The following is a 21,370-nucleotide window of genomic DNA, read 5'->3' as shown; positions in this document are numbered from 1 at the left end:
TCTAAAAAGGAGACAGAGGAGTCTTGCAACTTTATTCATGAATAAAGGGAGAGGTCATGGGCATTCTCATGGGATCTCTCAAATTCATAGAGGACGCAGCCTCCTTTTATCCCAATTTCCCGGCCGCAGTCCCCTCTCTCTTTCTCTATTGGCTGAGGTGCTTGAAAGTTACAGGCTCCCCGAAACGCCTGATGAAACCCCCCCCTTCTATCATACATTGCCCCGCCCCTTCAGTTTACATCTCTGTGTTTCTGTTTTGGTAGTTTATTTACATAGTTATAGATAAGTCAACCAGTGGAATTCTTACGGAAATCTTTTTTATTGTTTCTTTMTATCTCCCAATATCAGCCTTATCTCACCCTAGAGTTAGAGTTTGTTTGTAAAGACACTACTTTCTTATTCTTTTTAGTGCCATGGTCAGGTTGTCTCTCCCAGCCTGAGCGATGCTGTGATTGTTCGCCCTGCCCCGCCTGAGGAAGCGCCCTGAGGGGCGCCCGCTCGCTCCTTCCCCCGAGCCGCTCAGCTCAGCTCCGGCTCGTGGCTGAAGGACACGCGTTGAGGGGGAGCTCCCCGCGCACCGCCGGGGAACCCTCCCCGCTTACAGCCCAGCCAGGGTCGAGCCCCGGCCAGCACCCAGCCCCGCCAGGATCCACCTCGGGCCCGGTTCCAGCCCCAGCCTGCRGAGGCCGCGGGCCGGCGGCGAGCGCCGCGCTCCCTCTGGCGGGCACCGGGCCCCAGCGCTCCTCAGCGGCGCCTGGGCTGGGCTGGGCTGGGCGGGCCGGGCTGGGGCGGCCGCGGCGATGAAATTCCCGGGCTCAGTCCTCGTCTCCCTCGTCCTCTTCGTGTCCGAGACGCTGGCCGCGCTGTGCCTGAGCGCGGGCTACAGCGACGCGGGGGAACGCATGTGGCAGGGACTGACGGTGCTCTTCGCCCTCATACCGTGCGCGCTGGTGCAGCTCAGCCTGGTCTTCATCCACCGCGACGTGAGCCGCGACCGCCCGCTGGTGCTGCTGCTGCACCTGCTGCAGCTGGGGCCGCTCGTCAGGTCGGTGAGTCCGTGCTGCCCTCGGCGGGCCGGGGCCGGGGCTGGGGCCGGGGTCGAGCCCCGGAGCCCCCGGAGCCCCCCGGCCTTTGTGCGCTGCGGGCGGGGCCGCTCCCGCCCTGCACCGCCGGGAACCGGGATCGCGTCCTGCCGCAGCTGCGGGAGGAACAGCGTCCTTTGGGAATGCTTCAGGCACAAACCTGTGGGCTGACCCCCGAGGAAAGGGGTCTCAGCCCTGCCGGGCCGCGGGGASTCGGGAGTGCCCCCTCCGAGCCCCGCTCTGCGCTGCGTTTCCATCATCCGTGTGGCTTCTTGCAGGTTGTGTCTGTTCGCTGCTGGCTCATCCGCAGCGCTTTGCTCTCAGATCAATTCCAAGAGAGAACGAGAGATTCTTCACTCGGTTGCGAGTTTAGAACAACGATAGTACCCATCCCATCCATGCATCTTGAAATCTGCTCTGATTTGTCTCTTCTTTCCAAACGTGAGCTTCCTATCCCAAATYGCTTTGGAGATTTTTTCTACTACAGTTCAATGTCTCACTGAAAATACCCTTAGGAAAAAAACCCCCACAAAATAGTTAGATTAAAAGTTAAAGCAGTGTACAACTCCAAGACAAAATGTTTCCTGAGGGCATTAAATTTAAATTTATATTCATATCTTTTATTTAAAAAGAAAGATAATAAAATGCAGTGTGTCTGCAGTAGAGGCTAGAAGTATCACCAACTTTTTGAAACTTCTGGATAGTGTATGAAAGAAAGATTTGTTCACACTAAGAATGGTGAACAGTTTGGATGTTACAAAATATCTTACACTTCAAAAACATTAACTTCTTCTATAGCCCTGCATGGATTTTTTTTATTTGCTTTACTAATATTTTAAATGTTTAAAGCCATTTAAGTTATGGCTTAACAGTTATTTCGTAAGGAACTTTGACTTTCTAAAAGGTAAGAACAAAATGCTTCCACGTTCTTGGAAAATAAGAGAGGAAYGAAAGGGAAAGGAACTATCAAAAATTATGTACGTGACATTTGTCATGCTAAATCAATTTCTTGAGATCAGACAAGGAAAGAATCTAATGTCAAGCTAGAATATGTAAAGAAGCAAACAAAGGAATTAAGCAACCAGAAGAAATTGAAGGATTTGCTCTTTAATTATCTGAAAGAAACATAGACTTGTGTTTTGACCTCAGCCACCGAGCATGACTTGACTTTTTGTTTCTTTCTCAACATCAAGTTTATCTGTTTACAACACAAATCTTATCTTGTGCAGAACACAGTTCCTGCTCTCTTAGGAACTCCCAGCTGCAGCCACTGCTGTAAAACTAGTGAGCATATGGAAGCCCTCTCCTCTCCTCTAGCGTGTTGCCAACTCTGCATGTCTTCATTTCTCAAAGATTTACAAACCTAGCATTTCCAGAAGGTTTGAAGATGTTCTGGATGTGCTGCAGCATATTTGTGCCATAGTGGCTTCACTGATTCCTGTGATATCATTTAGGCATGACGAAGTCATGTGTGTTAACCTCTCTCTAAATCCAGGATAACTGGAATTATAATTACTAGTTTTAAATGGGTAGTACACTCATGTGACCTGAAAACCTTCTTTTCTGCTAAAGGCTGAAAAGGCTTCTACAAATTAGAAGTTTAATAGAAAATAACTTTTCTTTAGTTTTAGATGTCAGTTTGTAGGATACAGGACAAAASTGTGAGAAGGAAAAGTGATCTGAGACAGACTRTAAAGGGKTTTKKGGGTTTGGGGCTTTTTTCTTTCCTTRCCTTCCTTCAGCTAAAGATTGCTGTATCTGTCAGAAGAGGAAACTGATTGCTTCCTGTCAGATACAGCTCTGCATGTAAATGTTGATGTGTTTTCAGCACAAAAAGTACCTTACCTTTCCYTGCTTTGCACAGGAGGCTTTCTTACCTGCGTGGACTGGCATACACACACGGCTGAGGTGATAGCTAAAGGCAAAGTATTTTTTTATTGTATCATCATAGCACTGTGGCTTTAACTTTTGTAAGCTGAAAAGGACCATTGTCCTTGAAAGCATTTTACTCCATCCTTGTAGGCAAACCTCTGCTCCTTTGCTCCAGAGAATCCTGCTGCTCTTAGTCATCTGCTTCCCTCGTGTGAAGCCTCACTCCATCCTTCCTGCTGGGACTCTTGAATCTCACTGGCAAAGCCCAGGGCTCTTTAGGGAGGGCTGGGTCAAATTAGGTCAAATAGGACACAGACAGTAGAGCATCCCCAGGGTCTGTGTGCTTGTGGCATGGGAATGAAACGTTTTAGGAACCTTTGGGCTGTGTGTGAGGACGTGCTGCAATGAAAGGCTGGCAGTTTTGGCTAGCTTTAAAAGAAACTTAACACTAGCTTTTTAACTCTCYCTGTTGGGTTTGGTATGGTCCAGGATAGTCAGGATGTCTCTGTTAATACTCARATACTCAGAGATCAATGCACTGCTTTACCATTCAGCCCATGTATATTGTGTGAGATTTTCTTCCATCTTAAAATCTAGATTTTTTTTCCCCTTTCCTTTTTTTCCTTGAAATTTCTTTAAATTTTGGGGAATGGTTTGGAAATATCTTGGCAGGGAAGAAGGGTATTTAGCCTTGCAAGCCAAATGATTCAGCCTATTTTGAATCATATGAGTGATGGGAAAAAAAAAGTACTTTYTCTCATAAAACCTCCTTGCATGCCACCACCTTCCCCAAACACCCACACTCCACCTGTTTGGGAGGCACTCGCTGTCCTGCTGCTGCCACTGGAAGGACTAAAATTAGGTAGCATCCCTCTTTCTGGAGAGGACTTTYGGTGCACTGTTAATGTACCCTTTTTTAATTTCTTCTCCCACTCCCTAGGAGTTTCTCTATAAATTTGGAGCAATTTGTAGAGTAAAGTTCCTATCTCCCTTAGTGGCCTGGCTGTAATCCTCAGGATGCAGGCATGCCAGATGCTCTGCAGAGACTTGGCTGGAACAAAAGTGACTGCAGGTTTCCAGGCATCATGGGGGATTCCTGCAGCATTTCAGGTCAGTGCCACTCCTTACAAGTGCACTGATTTGTATTAGATTTGTCTTAGATGCTAAGGTGTATTTGGACAGGTTTTGGTTATTGGTTTTGGGTTGTTTTTTGTTTTTGTTTGTTTTTTTTTTTTTTTTTGTAAAAGGAGATTCTGTTACCACATTAAGTAAATTGTAACAGAAAAACATTACTTTAACAGTAGCCAATGTCAATGAGAGTTTATTACATTTTTCTTTTCTCTGGAGTAGGTCATGACTAGTTTTATGGCTGAGATTGCTCCTGTGCTAGGGTCTGTCTCTTTGTTCCCTTCACTTGGATGGCATGTGTAGCACCAAGGTCATATTGAGATTTTAGGTGCTGCTACAGTTCCAATACATAATAACTGGATGTAGCTTTGCTGGTATACACCTCTACACGTAAGGATTTTTTGAAAATGTGGATAACCCCTGAGAGTATAAGGGTTAAGGTTGGAAAAGATCATTGAGTGCAGCTGATAACCCAGTACCACCATGTTCTCCTCTAAACCATGTCTGTGAATGCCACATCCACTTGCCTTTTGAACATTTCTAGGCATGGTGCTTCCACCCCTTCCCTCAGCAGCTTACTCCAATGCCTGACCACCCTTTCAGTGAAAAAATCTTTACTAATATCCAAGGAACCTCCCCTGGACCAACCTGAGGCCATCTCATCCTGTTGCTTATCTTGGGAGAAGAGATTGATCCCCACCTCACTACCACCTCACGATTTGTAGAGTGCTAAGGTTCCCCTGAGCCTTCTTTTCTCCTTAACCTTCATGAAGGGCACCAGAGAACCCCCTGTTAACTTGTTTGCCCTTTTCAATTCTTCAAGTAAYAAACAGATCAGGAGCTGAAGTGCAGATTTCCAGCAACCTGACTTGGCCAGTTGGAGCTTGCAGTCACACGCTGGGGATGGTGGTGGTGTTGGACCATGAGTCTGCTGGATGCAGGGGTTCCCTCCCACATGATTTACTGAAGAYTGTAYTGAAGTGACATCATYAAAAGGGACTGATGTGAACCTGGCAGTGSTTCCTTCTGGTACCATCTTCATGGTGAGGGAAGCCTGAGTGACTGCAGGTGTCTTTGSAACTACATTCCCTGGTGCTTTGTTAGTGCAGTGTGAGCCAATCTTGTTCCATGTCAGGAGATGCAATAAGGGGAGGCCTGGACCAGCAGAAGGATGCAAAAAACATCTCAAGCAAATATAACAGGCTCCCTATATAGAACACTAATGACTGTTTTCCTCAGGTTATAATAAGGCAATGATTTAAACAATAGACTTTTTTTTAAATGGGATCAAACTTGGTTTCTCAAGGCATAAGGAGAAACAATTACATGTCTTGATGTACTATGTAGATAGCAGCACACCAGATGCAGGAGGAAGCTTGCAWAAAATTGGCAGAGGAGCTGCTGTTATGGCCAAAGTTTGATTCTGTTAGCTGCAGGAAACAAAAAACAAAAACACACAAAACACCCAGATTTTTTAGAGTCATTCATGTTTTGGGCATCTAATTCTGTGGTTTGAAATCTAATAAACTCTAATTGTGCAGATACTGCTTCAGTGACATTGTGCAGAAGCCTTGCCTCTCATGGGTAATCTCTCTTTCATAGTGACCTGCTTTATARTTCAAAATAGAACAGGTCTAAAAACTTCCCTTTCTTGTAGGACTTCCATTGGCAGACCTCACTGTAGGAGATCCTGTCAGCTCTAAACTTTACAGCTGTTGATGCATCTACCTCTTTTCCAGATGGGAAGAATATGTCTACACTCTCTTTGGGCTATTTTCTTTCCTTTATCTTCAAGCAGATGTGTCAGGTGTCCATGTTGAGATGAACAGAAAGTCAGTGCAGGTGGAAGGTAGAACAGTGAGGGAGGAACAGATCTTTGCCTGATGCTGGTAAGTAACTCTGCAGGACTGATAAGTCTTTCACATGCTTCTCTAAAGGGAAGGAATTAGTACAAATTAAGTAATTAAAGAAATTGGCTTGTACGTTTGCAGAGGGTACGTGTAGATAGGTCTCAAATAGCTGTTTGTTCTTGGAGTGCTGGTTGGCTGTGGAACGTTCCCTGTTTTCACTGCCTATTCCCTCTTCACACCACCATTATTTTGCCTGTGTTCAAATCCCACACATCCRTGATTAAAAGAGGTGCTCACTCTCAGCAAGCATATAAGGGTAGGATTATTCCTCCTACTTACTGTGTAAAAGACAAATGTGTTGCGACTGAATCACTCTGTGGGCACCATCAGGATCCTTGAAAAAGTATGGCTCTTCTTTCTGCCAAGATATGGCAGCAGGGGAGAAAGTAGCACCATGCTTTTCTTRCCTCTTAGTTTTCACTATAGAAAGTAGATTTTTTTTTCTTCAGAGCAATTTGAATTCCTTCAGAGCCTATACTGTGGTTGTCAGTGCCTTATATGCAGAGACAGCCAGCTGCTTTCCTTCTGCTCTTGACACCATGTGAAGGGCTCTTGAAGRGGCCCTAAGAATCACTGCATTGCAGGAGATGGATTGTGCAGAATCTCTCACTCCTGTTCTTCTGGAGCAAAGCAGCAACAAGGGCTTCCRCAGAATTCACTATGCTGCAAGAGTTTGTAACATGGGGGAAAGATGTCATGAAGCAATCCCCTTCTTGCATTGTCTCTTAGTTGTGTTTCATGCTAAAAAACACCAAGYCAGGTAGTTCGTTTAAAGACAAGGTGCCCAGGCCCTCAGAATGTACTTCATAGGCTAAGTCAGAATCTGACACAGGTACAAGATCTGAAATGATTCTTCATCACAGTTCGAACCTTTCTTACCTGGATGGTCCTTCACGTTCCTTTGCCTCTCCCACACTGTATTCCTTAAACTTTYAGATTGGTGTTTGTTCTTTCTAGTGTGTCTGCTCCTGTTTGAAGCAGTTGGCACCAGCTAGAATCTTGAGTGCATTTGTTATTCATCCCAGAAAGCTTGACTTCCAGAAACACTCTACCAGGACAGGGTCTGGGAGAAAATGGGCATCATTATCAATGTAACCTGAGTGCTTGCACACAGCATTTTTATTACTCTGTTGTATTGGTAAAAGYCCCATTTGGCTCTAAGGTTTGCTCATCAGACCACTTCACATTGTGTTTGCTTTTCTAYATGGACAAAAAACTCCCCATCAGAAACAATATACTCATACTTAATACTCAGCTAATAAATACAAATCAATTGCTTGCTCCAGAACCCAATGTTTGGTTGATTATAATGTTTTATGTTATCAGTAGTCTCGTAAATCTTTATATTTTATGGGATTACTGCCTATTTTTTATATGGATCCCTGGACTGTATCTGCTTCTAATCACACACAGCAAGAGTTCAGTGGCTGATGCTGAGATCCCATTTTCCATAATATACTCAGACTTGCCCTCAGCTCAGAGTGAATGCATGGCTGTGAATACTAAGTGAGACAAAAATGTTCTGGGATCTTTCTTTTGGAATAAAACCAATTTGTGGTTTTCAGAATCCATGTTGGCCTCATAAAGGCATAGTGCTTTATTAATTTTTTACACTTTATTTTTGGCTGTATGGACTCTTTCATGTGAACAAGATTGACAGGGAGTGAAAAGATTAACAAGGGGAAGACAGAAAGTCACCTCTGTGAAAGGAGCCTCCAGAACAGCAGGAATGTTGAATAGCTTTAGACATAATGACAGCTGAAGCCTAGCAAATCAAGAATAGTATTACACAACCCCAAAATTGCTCTTTATCAAGAGCAGTTGAAACTTGCTAGTTGTCCAGTTAGGGGAAAAAATGAAGTAAAGGTTATTAAAATAAACAGAAATAATTTTTTTTCTTTCTTCTTCCTTCCCCTCAGCTTGTGATTTCACCTGTACCTCTGCTGTTCCTTGCTTGCTCTTACTTCCCAGACAAGGTTGACTATTTCCTTGGGTCCTGCTTGATGCCCAAGTGCACCTTTGGCATCTTCATACCCCAGTAGTTATCTTAGAATAGTTGTCATAAAGTTTTTGCCAATTAAAAAACAGTCACTGGAAGGAAGTTGCAGAAACTGTTCTTTCCTTGCAGATATCTGTCCCGGGCTGTTATCTTCTTTAATGGTCCGGGAGCCAGATTGACCTTGTTGCTACAACATCTACAGCAGACAACGTTTTCAGTTTGCTTACAAAGTATGGATTACTCTCTGTACATAGGTAAAGGCAGCAAACAGCACAACAATATGTAATTTATAAATAAATACAAGTGCTGACACCACTTTGTTTCCTTGGAAGTCAGTCGGCAGTAAGTTAGACCTGTATCAACAWGAGGGTTTGGCTCCCACTGTATTTAAAATATGAAGATCTGCAGCAACTGGAAATACTGTGTCTTTGCATCTTCTTACTTAGAATCTTTTTGCAAGATTRTATGTAGTATTTCTTTAACAGTGCAATAAACATAAGCAAACGTAAGAGCTAAAGTTCCTATTCTTGTGTCTTTTTTTTAAAAAAAAAAAATGTTGATTTCCAGGGTTGTGAGGCTCAAAACTGCTCCTTTTCACTGCTCTGGCATGTTACGGGTGTTTTGAACCATTGCTTGGTAAAGCAAGAATCCAGCAGTTTGAGGTGTGTGCACTTGCTCAAACCCAGAGCTTCTATCTTCAGATGTTTTAAGGCAAATATATGAAAAGTGGGTTTCTTGCCATGTCCCGTTTGCACACCACAGTTGTACGGATAACAAGAAGAAAAAGACATGAGAATCTGAAGAAACACACTTCCAGCTTGGGCCCTGCRTTTGGCAGCCTAGTAGTGGATGAGTTTGAGGACTTTAATGGGACACCTGAGAGCCAGGGCAGCTCACAGGAAACAATTAAATCTCCTCCCATGTCTGAGTACTGCAAGCAGCCCAAAGGGCACTGTCAGGTTCTTGCCCTCCAGTCACATGTAGTTCATGTTTTAAAGAGTGAAATCAGTCATATTCCAAACTTACTAGGAGAAGAAAACCTACAGACTTTGCTCTATGAAAAAAATGTCTTAGGACTTAGTATGTGTTTGCTTAAAATACCAAGACATGGGAAGACTTTTCATTCTTTCATTTTTCCCTGTTAYTCTGTTTATTTGTTTGCATGTAGGTGTGTGGAAGCCTTTTGTATTTACTTCCATGCTGGCAGAGTTGAAGAGCCCTATGTCAGCATCACAAAGAAGAGGCAGATGCCCAAGGATGGGTACACAGAAGAAATTGAGAGGGAAGTGGGACAGGCTGAAGGCAAGCTGTGGGCACACAGGTCTGCATTCAGCAGAACCTCCGTGATCCAGGCATTCCTCGGCTCAGCGCCCCAGCTCACGCTCCAGCTCTACATCTGTATCCTGCAGCAGGAGATCACGGTTGCCAGAAGTAGGTAGAGCTGTTGTTATGATCTTTTTGGTATTTGGGTGGGAGGGCAGTCAGCTATAGCTGCCTTGCACAAGAATCAAGCATTTTGCAATGGGTTTCATCTCCATGACAGCTTTTGATGGTGATATTGCTTTCACGTTTATTCCATCACATTTTAGACGATAACACATTCTGTGGCATACCTGGTTTGCCATAAAAACACTGATTTGGTAAAGTGACCATTATGGCAATGAGAGGGGGGCAGCTGGAGGGACTGAGCTGCCTTCGTGAAGAAGAAAAACAATTACCTCTGTTCCATTTTGGTTTTGATCCAACCTTTCTGGAAAATTCCTTGGGGTATCCTGCAGASCATGTTTTGCCATGCTGCCTTAGGGAAGGAGTGCTTTCAGGAATGCAGTTTTAAATATGGACTGAGGACTCTGTGTCAGACTCTGATTTTGGAATCAAAAGGCTGGACTCAATCAGCTGCTGTGCAACTGTAGCCATCTCATCTCTGGACCCAAGCTGATATGCCTTCACCAAGCAGTGCTGCACCACATGGACTTCCCAGGACACATCTCTCYTTCTGTGGTACTCTGCATCTTGCTCCAGGATGTGTTCTTGATTTGCTGGCTTGCTGCTAAATAAAGAACCATCTCTGGCTGATCATGGGATAAACGGTTTTTCAGTGTAAGAAAGGACTTGGCACCTGTGTGAATTTGAAGGTGCATTTYCATTGAAATGCAAAATAGCTCTTGTTGTATCTCTAAGGCACTGAGAGGTCAGGGATCTTTACCAGCTTCCCAGCTAGGGAGTCTGAGGCTGACAGGTTAATAATTGAAATAAAGTAAAATATAATAATAACTATCMTAATAATAATCACAATGAAAGGGGTGGAGAGGGGTGAGAAGGGTGGACAGAGAGAGAGGGAGAAAAATAAAACCCAGGAAAGACAAGTGATGCACAAGTTATCCCCCAGCACCGATCAGCTCCTCCCAGACAACTGCCCCCAGTTCACACACTGAGCATGATACCTGTGGTATGGAATATCCCTCTGGATGGTTTGGGTCAGCTGTTCTGGCTGTGCTTCTTCACAGCTTCTTGTGCACTTCCTCACTGCAGAGCACAGGAAACTGAAAAGTCCTTGACTTAGAGTAAGCACTGCTGAGCAACAAGTAAAACATCAGTGTGTTATCAATATTATTCTCATACTGAAGATTCAAACTCAGCACTTTATCAGCTACAAGAAAGTTAACTCTACCAGCCAAAACCAGAACATCATAGCAGTAGTTTCTTGGAAGACGTTGCTCCTTACAGTTTCTGAGTTCTTTGTTACTAAGATGGGTTCTTCAGATAACCATGCCATTTGTGATATGGGATGAGGACAAAATAGTTTAATCCTTTGCTGAATGCAATTAGCAAAATCTCCAGTCACTTAGCTCTAGATGACATTTACTTGAGAAAGGTCACCTTTTTATTGTATTTCTTTTATACTGATTTTGACCTTGCTGGTCATGRTTGCCAAGAAGAAATCCTGTGTTCCAGATGACCAGAGAAGTGCATATTTAATAATCATTTGTAACACTCTATTGCTTCTGGCTTTTTCGTTCACTGCTAAGTTGTGAATCACAGACTGATGAGTGACCTTCCATTGGTGAAATGAACTGAGTGCTGGCTCACCAGTGAGTTTGGTGAACACACTTGCAAATGCAGCAGTTATTTAATGCTCCCCAGGAGCATTCCATGCAGATSTAATTCTAAAATACAGAAATGCAAAGAAAAAGAAAGTGTTGGTAACAGTGGCAATGTCTGTTAGAGCTCATTCATCAGAAAAACAAGAGTCCTAACCAAATTGTTGTTGTGTGTATCTTAGCTGCAGAAATACTGAAACTTTCTGCAATCTCTTTATCCAGCCAGTCCAGTTCTTATTCCTCACTTCAGATGTCTTCATCTTCCCTGTTCTTTGACACTGGTCCTCCAAATTTCMGGCTTTCTTCCATTTGCATATGTTGTAATTATCACTGTCTTGTAGTTTGATTTCCACATGTTTTGTCTTGTCTGCTCATTGGTTTATTATTTCTCTGGATTCCTGCATACCCTGTKATTCTGTGTGAATTCTGCTTGTTCAGAGGTAATGAGGTTGATATCACCTGAGAACCTAAAGTTGTTTCCCATCATGCTGGGGGCATAGCTTGTTTCTGTCAAACCTGTTTGAAACTCCTTATTGCTTGAACACTTCTGAAAAGTGTGTGCATCCTTGCCTAGCCTTTTGTCAGCCAGAGCCGTGCTGCACATTTCCTGTGTATTTCATGGTATTCATTAATTTCCCTGGATTATTGGGGTCTTGCCAGTGTCTGGCATTCTTCAAAACTGTCATTTCACAGTCTGCCAAGAATGTAAGATCAAGACAACCAGAGAGCTGCAAAAGCAGGATCAAATTTCAAGGTTAGTGATGAGCCACATAAAGCCTTGGTGACTGTTTAGCATGAAATGTGTAAAAATGTTGGATGTAATATAACATTGGAAGCCCACATGGATAGCCTAATCTGAATCTTAGTTCTATTTTGTATATATATATATATATTCCTATAGTGTCTATAATAGATTTCAGTAATAGGTGCATGTGAGGTAGCACATCTAGAGCAGAATTCTCTGTCTTAGCAATTTCTGAAGTGGGAAGAACCAGGTCTTGAAAGGACTCAGATGTAATAATAAAATACAATGAAGTAAAAGTGCTTTGCTGGATGACTCTGTTAATGCCCACCTCTGATTTGTAAGAAAAATACAGCCTTTTGGGARAAGGAAGCAAGAAGAGAAATGCCACCTTTATAAGGACTGTTAGAGRATTTGGGACTGTTCCAGGGRAAGATACTTTGCCTTTTAAATTTAYATTTCTTTGCCTGCTCAGGATGAGTAAAAGCACCAGTGTCACCATTCCACATTTTCCTTTGTGGTTGCTTTAAACCATCTTTCTTACAGAGTTAAAAGTGATGTTTGAACTGAAGGTTTGGTGACAGTAATGAGCTTTTAGGAAAGGAGCAGGRCTGGATTCGTGTATTGAACCTGAGTCAGCATGACCTATTTTTTTSTCAATGGAGAAATGCCTCTTTTGAAGGCTTGAATTTATGAGATAGGTTTGAGATTAATATAGATTCCTGAAAGTGAAATTGGGAAATAAGATCAATGTTTTAGCTTATCAAAGCAGAAAGCAAGCAGAATTCCAGGACAGTAGCATCAGTCCCTGGTAGGTAGATCTTTATGTTCCTTTAACTCTGAGATATTATTTTGTTTCATTAGCTGCTGGAAGTGATATTCTTTCACAGCTCCAAACTACAGGAAAAGTTTTGTAAAGACTTCAGTCAATATTCTTAACTGAACTCACCTGCTCTTTTGCCAGTGTTTTTCCAAGACCTAACATTTAAAAATCGTTAGCTCAAATACAGTCCTGTAAGGAAGATGTTTAAAAACACCTACTAGCAATTTCACCATAAACATTTTTAGAGAATATATACACCACCAAGCTGATATGTACAAAATTACCATATAAAATGGTAAATGCTTTTCACCTTACAGAGTGCCCTGGAAAATTAGTTATAAAGAGTCAATTAATTATTTTTCAAAGTAATTCAGAGATGTGTGTGAATCAGAATGGAAGAGAGATTAGTGGAAGTGTTAGAGAAAATTCTCTTAGAAAGTTTTTAGAGCTCTTAAAATACATTTGTTTCTTTTAAAGAGTTGCTTAAGAATTAATAACTTTAATTAAAAAAATTCCTAAGTCCTGATAATCTTGGCCATATAGCTATGCCAGAACAGTTTATTTGTAGGATATTAGCACACAAACTAATTGAAGTCGTAGAAAACACTGGTTGCTAAGCATTGCAAATATAATTGACATAATTAAGAATTCCCAACTCTGATTATTTTATCTGTTGCATTATCAAATATTCAGCATGTTGGTAAAAATTGTGAATACATTTTTACATGACTGTGTATGCAAATGCTAAAAATCCTGTGGACTGTGTGTACTTTGTTTATTCTCTGTGTCCAGTGGTMATGTACATTTGTACCTACTCAATAWGGCAAGACAGGATGCTCTCCTGCAGTGCCAGGTGACWTCTGGTCTCTGCCTTCACTTTCTGAAGAATTTAAACGTTGTGAAACCTTTTCAGGGATTCTGGGTACATGGGAGATACTGAAAATTGATTTGAATKTAAAGACATTTTTAATAAGAGTGGKTTTTAAATGCATKATACAGATGAGTATATGAATAAATCAATGTGTAGACTGTGCAGACGTGAATAAATATCTCTCTACACAGTCAGAGATAATGCATGCAATGCTGGGTTTAAATTCCTTTGGCTTTCAATTTTGTACTCTATCATGGAGCTTTTTTGTGATTTGCTTCACCATAGAACTTCACAAGCACCGAGTTATCTTCATGTCCAAGTTACTCCAAAGTTTCAGCATCTTTTTTGCAGTTTCTCATCTTTATGAAAAGGGAGTAGCACCCCTGTCCTTGTGGAGTACTGTAGGGCTTTGGGAGCAAGTTGGATACTCTTATGACAGAGCTGTAAAATTACCAAGGGCAGTATGTGTATGAGCAGCCCTTGGCAGGGGGAGGAAGGAGAGACACTTACAACTGCTAAGTGCCTTCTTTTTCATACTAGCTACTTGGAAAATATCAAACAATGACCAAAACAGGAGGTGGGATTAATGTGCAGGGTTTGACTGGGTAGAGTTAATTTTCTTCACTCAAGTATAGGCAAGGAATGGCTCTTGTGGCATTACACCCTGCTGGGAATCCCCAGGAGTGCAGTGAAGATGATTGCACCTGCACTCTGATGCAATGTGTRCTGCTAAGCTGAAGGTTCTGATTTTTCTTTTCTCTTTGTAGGTATTTCTATGGTCCTTTCTCTCCTGTCAATTGTTTACGGCGCCTTACGCTGCAACATCCTGGCTATTAAGATAAAGTATGACGATTACGATATCCGTGTGAAACCTGCTGCCTACCTCTGCATATTCATGTGGAGAAGCTTTGAGATCGCCACGAGGGTCACAGTGTTGGTGCTTTTTAGTACAGTCCTTCGAGTCTGGATTTTCCTCATTGTGGTGCTGAATTTCTTAGTTTTTTGCTGCTACCCATGGATTCACTTCTGGCTTAGCAAGTCCCCATTTCCTGAGAACATAGAGAAGGAATTGAGCAGGGTGGGCACTACCATCGTCTTGTGCCTTCTCACATTTCTGTACGCTGGTATTAACATGTTCTGCTGGTCAGCAGTGCAGGTGGAGCTCAGTGATCCWGACTTGATTAGCAAATCCCAGAACTGGTACCAAATGACCGTGTACTACATCGTGCGSCTGATGGAGAATGCCTTCCTCCTGCTGATGTGGTACATTTACAGAACAGAYTTCTACCTGTATGTCTGCGCCCCCATGTTGGTCCTGCAGCTCCTCATAAGTTACTGCATGGGCGTCTTCTTCATGATGGTGTTCTATCAGTTCTGCCACCCCTGCAAAAAGCTTTTCTCCTCCAGCGTTACCGAAGCTTTGCTGTCCTGTTTCAAGATCCTCTACTTTGTTTGCCAGAATCACAAATCCACTGTTCTGACAGGCAAAGTAGCAATGAAATCTCCTGAAGACACGGAGGAAGCACAGGACAGTAGCAAGACAATAGATTCTCAAAAGAGACGTATTCATCAAAGTGTTTCTTCCAATGCCTAGTACAACTGGAAGCAAGTAGGTGCCTTTGGAAAGTGGCAAATTACCTGCTGGAAACATTCTGCATCTTAGACATTGTGTCTTGTGGATGAGGTTTCTTTCTTGCAGGTGTAGCACTGCATGATGGCTGACAAGCCTGTTGTTGTGGAGAACAGTGTTTAAATATTTGTCTGTGTGTGTTTGTGTACAAAGAGTAATCGTTGTTTGTAGATTTCTATTTCAGAGCCTTGTKGCACATAGGTTTATTGTCACATGTTTATTTTAAGTTATTATTGGAGACATGCTTCAGARGTGGGACTGATGCTCATCTTACTCAGGAAGTCTGAGGATGGGAGGCAATGAATTTTATTTCAAATAGGATGTCCCATGGCATACTGSCCTAGCACAAAAACAGAACTTAGACCTGGACTATGTATGGACTGTAGCTGTGGTCTGCCTTGATCAAATTGCAGRCTATTTTACACTCTAATCAGTGTAATAAGGTAATACTTCTCTAAGTGGTAGAAGAATTTGACTTGCACAATGCACTGTRGTCTGGGTTGCCATGAAACAGCCAATTAGCCAGCACTGACACGGAAATGTGACTGTTACTGAGGATGGAYGGAGGGGTTATTGACTTTGCACTGTTTCACCCTTCATGTTTACTGCTTGTTAATAAGGGAATTGAATTTAACACATTAATTTTGATGTTTTGGAATAGCTAATTTTTCTTTCATTATGATTTATTTCATACTTTGTGATATTCTGGTTTCAGGGTGGTGTTCACTTTGTATAAATATCTAGGGGTTGGGCAGACAGTATGTACCAGTCACGTAAGTGCTCTCCAGTGCACATCTCTGGGGAGTGATTCACCCRATCTTAAAATGGATGTGATATGAATCATTCTCTGGCAAACTGTTACTCAGTGTTAACCAGATGCCTTCACAATTAGTTCTGACTATCTATCTCCCTTTTAGATGGCTAAAGTTAGAGAGATGAGCACTACTCAGATGGTCAGGGGTTTTGYAGTGCACCAAATAGGCAGCTCACTGTTTTCTTTTGTAGGGGGATAGGAGACACTGATTCCATTTTAAACTGTGATTTGTTATGATTGATTTAATATCATTAATTCAAAACCCTCTGGCTTCTTTACCTCAGAAGTATCATGACCTTGAAGTCTGAAAGAGAAAATAGAAGTAATTGACTTTTTGTTCTCAGCAATACATCACCACAATTAAAAGCGTTTCTGTATTTTGCAAGTTGCTGAGAAAGCTTTAGCAGATGAACACCCAAAAATTTAATGAAAATACACAAAACGGTATGTATTTCCATATGGATTTTCACAAATTAAGTGAAAGCTTTTTGCACTTTGTTTAGCACCTTCCTAACATTTCAGTGTTACATGTTATGGCTGCTCATGGAAACAAATAACGAATKATCCAAAGCATCTCCCAGTGTCCAAAGCTTAGCCTCCATTCTCTCATCATGCAGGATGCAAAGCTCTTCAGTAGGGATGACATCAGCATAATTATATTAAAAGTGTCTCAAACTCAGGTCTGAGGTCATTTATAATGAAATATGTCACTTGCAGTGCTGCAAAGACCTAACTTGCTTTTCTTTTATTATTCTTTACTACACTGTAAATTAATGTCTTCATATTTCAGTTTTATAATGAAGTTATGTTTTCATTTTGCTTAATATGTGTCTGTGTATGGTATGTGTATGTAGATGTCATTAAATTATTGGTGGGTGGTAATGGGATTTTTGGCCTGATTTTGCTGTGGGAATGGACCTCATATCTGGGGGGGGTGCCAAACACCTCCGTTCTAATTTCTCTGAGGAGAATAGAATAGTGAAGTGACTCCTTGAAGACACGACTGTTTCTATCTACCTTTGTATGTAAAAGTACAGTGTTGTATTTCTCTGTGCTTTTCTAGATGCAAATGACTGTTGTGGGTTTTTTTACAGTAGTGAGTTAAAGGAGCAAGGTAGAATGTAGTCCTTTCTTCCAAAYCTGCAGAGTTCAGTCCATGGGCTCCAATTTTCTGGTGTTTTTAGCCAAAACTGAGTATCTGTCTTTATAGCTGGACACTCATCAATATCAATAATCAGGGAATTACAGTGGTTGCCTGTCTACAGATGTACCCAGGTTTGAAATGTTAGTCTTTGGAGCAAAATTTTAAAAGGGACTTCATATGTAGAAGTAGTTAATATCTAAAGAGAGACCTTAAAGCAGACTTAGGACACTGTAAGTGGTGGTGCCATTGTGATTGTGCCATTTGGAMACAGTGAAAGCTTCACAAACCTCAGCCAGGTTGGTGCTACAGTGAAGTCAAATGTAGGAGAGTTACACAGCCAGGAGCCCAGAATGAATACAGAGTGAATACCATTAAACCTCACAGACTATTGTATATGCATATTTAAGTGTGTGCCATATTACTTCTTATTTTTATACCAGTTTCCTAAAGTGCATGCATAGGGGGCTGAATATTTAAGTCACTGTTATGACAGGAAAAAAGTATTTATATGGGTTATATGACTGTGCTGCTTTTGCCTTATTTGTGCAGAATAACCAAATGCAGTTCAAACACTACCCGAGGGGCTGTGCAGYGCTTCGTGTCACCATGGCCTGGGGTGGAGCCCAATCTGCAGCGTGGCTGCTCTGAGCTGTGCTGCCACTGCTGGTAGGAAGGTGTGGGARGGAGTCTGAGAAACAAAGATGCTGTGTCTGACCAGGGTTTTAAGGGACCAGCTGATTTTTCTGAAGTGTRCTGTAGAGCTAAGAGAGGCAGTTTTTCTCAGGATAATGACAGTCTGGAGGGTGTTGTTATCAGTACACCCAGTGGCTGCCTGGAGAGGACAGTGTTAGCTACAAAATCTGTCTGTGTATGAATGAGTGATCTCTTGCTGCAATTTCACTGTGGTTTTACTCTCCTCTATAAATGTTAGAGGGGCCTGTTGTTCCATGGAATGGTTTAGGGCTGCTGCTGAAAACTGTACCCTTTTGAGCAGTCTTAAGTCACACGAAGGCTTGTTCAGCAAGGGTTATTCTTGTGTATAAGAGTATGCAAGATTTGACACATGGGTTTTCTTTTATACTTGTAAACAACACAAATTAAAATGTTGAAAGTATCCCTCAAGTTGTGTTGGTATCAGTTCTTAGTCTGCTGCTTTCAGAAAYCCAAAGTAAATGTTACAGAGAACACTGTCACCTGTCACCACGCAGCAGCAACAGTATTTTCAAGAAGACCTGACAGAAGAATTTATCTGTGATTGATTTGGGAATTCTTTATCTCCAACCTGTGGTGCTTCCATTGGTGTTTAGCAGAAAATGTTGTAGGAGGAGGGCGGTTAAAGAGGCCGGTGTTCAATGGAACAAGATTAGTATAGGTTATTTCTTGTCAATATGACAATGTTTACTGGTTTACATTGGGAAGTGGGAGGAAATTGTTACCTTATAAAGAATATCTTAACTTATTTTCTGCCCACTTGTTTTACACTCTGGATTTACCATGTACTTATACCTGACCCTGGGAGTATCCAGCAAAATCACTGCTGAGGATTCTTGTGGAGGGATAGGAATGCACAAAAACTTTGCCACACRTATAAATGTTTCTAAGTTTAAATATATAAAATAGATATGTATTTTGTTATGTGGGAGTAAATAGATACATTGCAACAAGCTGTAATGTGTGCACATCACTTACAGGAGCATTGGTAAAAGATTTTAGAAGTCCTGGTAGTGATTGACACTACTGTCTGCTAGTAAGAGCTACACTCCCTGTAACATAGAATTGGTGAATACTTGAGACTGGTAAACTGTAATTTTGGTTTTTTAAAAAAAATTAACTTACAAGTAGTTCCTTTATTTTTCCCCCTGAGTAGCTGACAATATCTAACCTAAAACAATGAACCATATTCTATTACTTCCTACCTGTTTGAAAGGCTTATGTACCAAAGAAAATGGTGTTTTGAACTCAGATATTTGCAAGCCAGACATCATAATATTTATGATCTTGTATTTTAAAATAAAATTTTGGTCAGTGCCTCAAGTCGCTCAGGAATCAGCACAGAAACATGAATATACAGATRGCATAGATGGTAAGTTTGATTTGGCAGAGACAGAAGACTTGAAAAGTAAGAAGTGTTAAGGACTATGTAATTTCCTACTAACCAAGAAAAAAAAAGTATAATAAAACTGTTAGGTCTTGGGGTCACCCCAAAACTAGACTAAGAATGAAAGGTAAGTGCTTCAAAATAGCAATACGAAAGCTTACTGAATCTCTGCCCTGAATGAACAACTTCATATCCTGGGGGAAAAAAGGACAGTATCTTTTTTTCTTTGTTTTATTACATGCAGTATAAGGAAAACCTGTTGCCACTGAAATAAAGTTTTATGGAAATGATGAATRTCTGTATTCAGGTATGAAAATTTTGCCTTTCAGGTGTGAAATTCAGATGTGAATGCATCTGTGTGTAAAGGCTTCTAATCACAGACTAGCATTAATGGGGAAATACCGAAGCAGGGGATGGATCCTAATTTTTTGGATGTTGCTTACTGAGATCCTTCTGGAATAATATCACAGTTGAAACTTTTTGGCCCTGAAGGTGAGACCTGATTGATTTAATGAACTAGAAATAGCCTGTCTTAAGTAGGTTATGTGCCTTCACGTTCATAATTGCTTAAGTTCCTATTTTGACAGAGCAAACAGAATGACAGCAGATAAATGTTACATATTTTAACTTCTGATATGTCTCTCATTAGCTACTTGTTTCATCTGATTAATGTGCCCTGTCAGTACAGAGTTTTAATCAGCCACAGACACTTTCTGGAAAATGATAGGGAACATTTAGATGGAGAGCGATGCCAGAGGTAGTCAAGGTGAAGATTAATTCACATCTGCCTTCTAGAGAGGAAAGTAAATGTCAAAAATGATAGCACAGCACCTTGCAGACGAGGTGCTAGCATTGCATTTTTTTATGTTTAGGCRTGGATTTGCAGTTCTTGTAAAAGGAGTAGATTGTATGCTGGATTCAGCAGCAAACAGAAGAGAGGTGTGATTGCTTTGTTCTCTTGCTGGCACTTATAACACCAGTTATATTCTTCAAAATGTGTGTCCTGGCTACTCCTCCTCCCTCTCTGCTGCTTCATGGGGGTCATTTTAAATAGAAATGGAGAAACAGGCACAGTGAAATGTTAAACCAAATTTTTCAGTCGAGCTGCTGCTCTTTTGGAGCCARAAATGCTTGGCAATGAAAAGGGCTGAACTCATGGAGTGCATCAATTCTTCATTGMCACATTAAATATTTTAATAATAGTGATCAGTGTAGTAATTCAAAGGCATGCAGGTGTCATTAAAAAAAATAGATGGGAAAGGGAATTTTCTAAAAGAAGTAGCTTCAACTTCAACAAGTAAGAGAACCCTACCAAAGAACAGTAATTTGGTGTTTCTAAAACTTTTTTCATTGTGTTTATTGTGTAYTTCCCTTCCCTTCTTGTTATTTTTTAAGCAACAAGAAGAAAAAATACCAAACAGGAGAAAGATAAATATTCCACACAAAAAAAAAGTAAAATGTCACTGCAAACCTATAGAAATGTGTGTGGCAATTCACAAACATTGCATTGAGGGTTAAGCCTAGATTTCTCCATTGATGCTCCTGGAGAGGCATATTCCAGAAAGTATTCCAGGAACAGTGAGGCAGAAACTGTGAAGGTCCCTGATTTAAATGTAGCTTTATGTTAAAAAAAATAATTATCTATCTTTATTTTTTGACTGCTTTAATACCAGCAGTCTTAATTAATGCATATTATATGTATTTGTATATATGTAACACATATGCCATTATATGTGTGTGTTTATTTTAAGCATTATATGTATTGCAGTACACTCATTAGTTCTGATTCTGCATCTGAGCACAAATAGGCAATTTCCACGTTAATGGAAATGTTACCAAGGACATCCTGCGTGCAGTTTGCTTACACAATTCCACCTTCCTTATTCATGGGAAGCAATAAAATGGGCCATGCAATATATCAGGTAGTTTTTTAAACCATATGGTACCTGAATGGTTTTGATCTTGTTTTCTTCATCAGCTGACAAGATGTGATATGCTGAAAAAAACTGTCTGTTCTTTGCAGAAAGATAAAAGATAATTGATTGGAGAAACCTGGAAYACTGCACATGCTAAGCCTTGTTCATGGAGATTTGGCTGTGTGGACCAGAAATTACCCAAGCTTCCTCAGATTCAGAGGAAAGAAAAGGGAAAATTGC

The 21,370-nt window shown here is 41.2% G+C and overlaps 1 protein-coding gene across 1 annotated transcript; it reads left to right on the top strand.

Annotated features, from left to right (window-relative positions):
* Positions 1-800: 800 nt before the first annotated feature.
* On the top strand, positions 801-18,224 carry XK (X-linked Kx blood group antigen, Kell and VPS13A binding protein). Its single transcript, XM_057380351.1, has 3 exons — positions 801-1,045; positions 9,160-9,422; positions 14,296-18,224. Exons 1-3 carry the CDS (start codon positions 801-803, stop codon positions 15,120-15,122), a joined length of 1,335 nt encoding a protein of 444 aa, XP_057236334.1. The 3' UTR covers positions 15,123-18,224.
* The last annotated feature ends 3,146 nt before the right edge of the window (positions 18,225-21,370 follow it).

This window comes from Malurus melanocephalus, unplaced genomic scaffold (assembly GCF_030028575.1).
Source record: "Malurus melanocephalus ecotype Western Australia unplaced genomic scaffold, MMel_1.1 scaffold_448, whole genome shotgun sequence".
Classification (NCBI taxonomy): domain Eukaryota; kingdom Metazoa; phylum Chordata; class Aves; order Passeriformes; family Maluridae; genus Malurus; species Malurus melanocephalus.
Note: the sequence above shows the minus strand (reverse complement) of the source record. Positions and strands in the feature narration are given on the sequence as shown.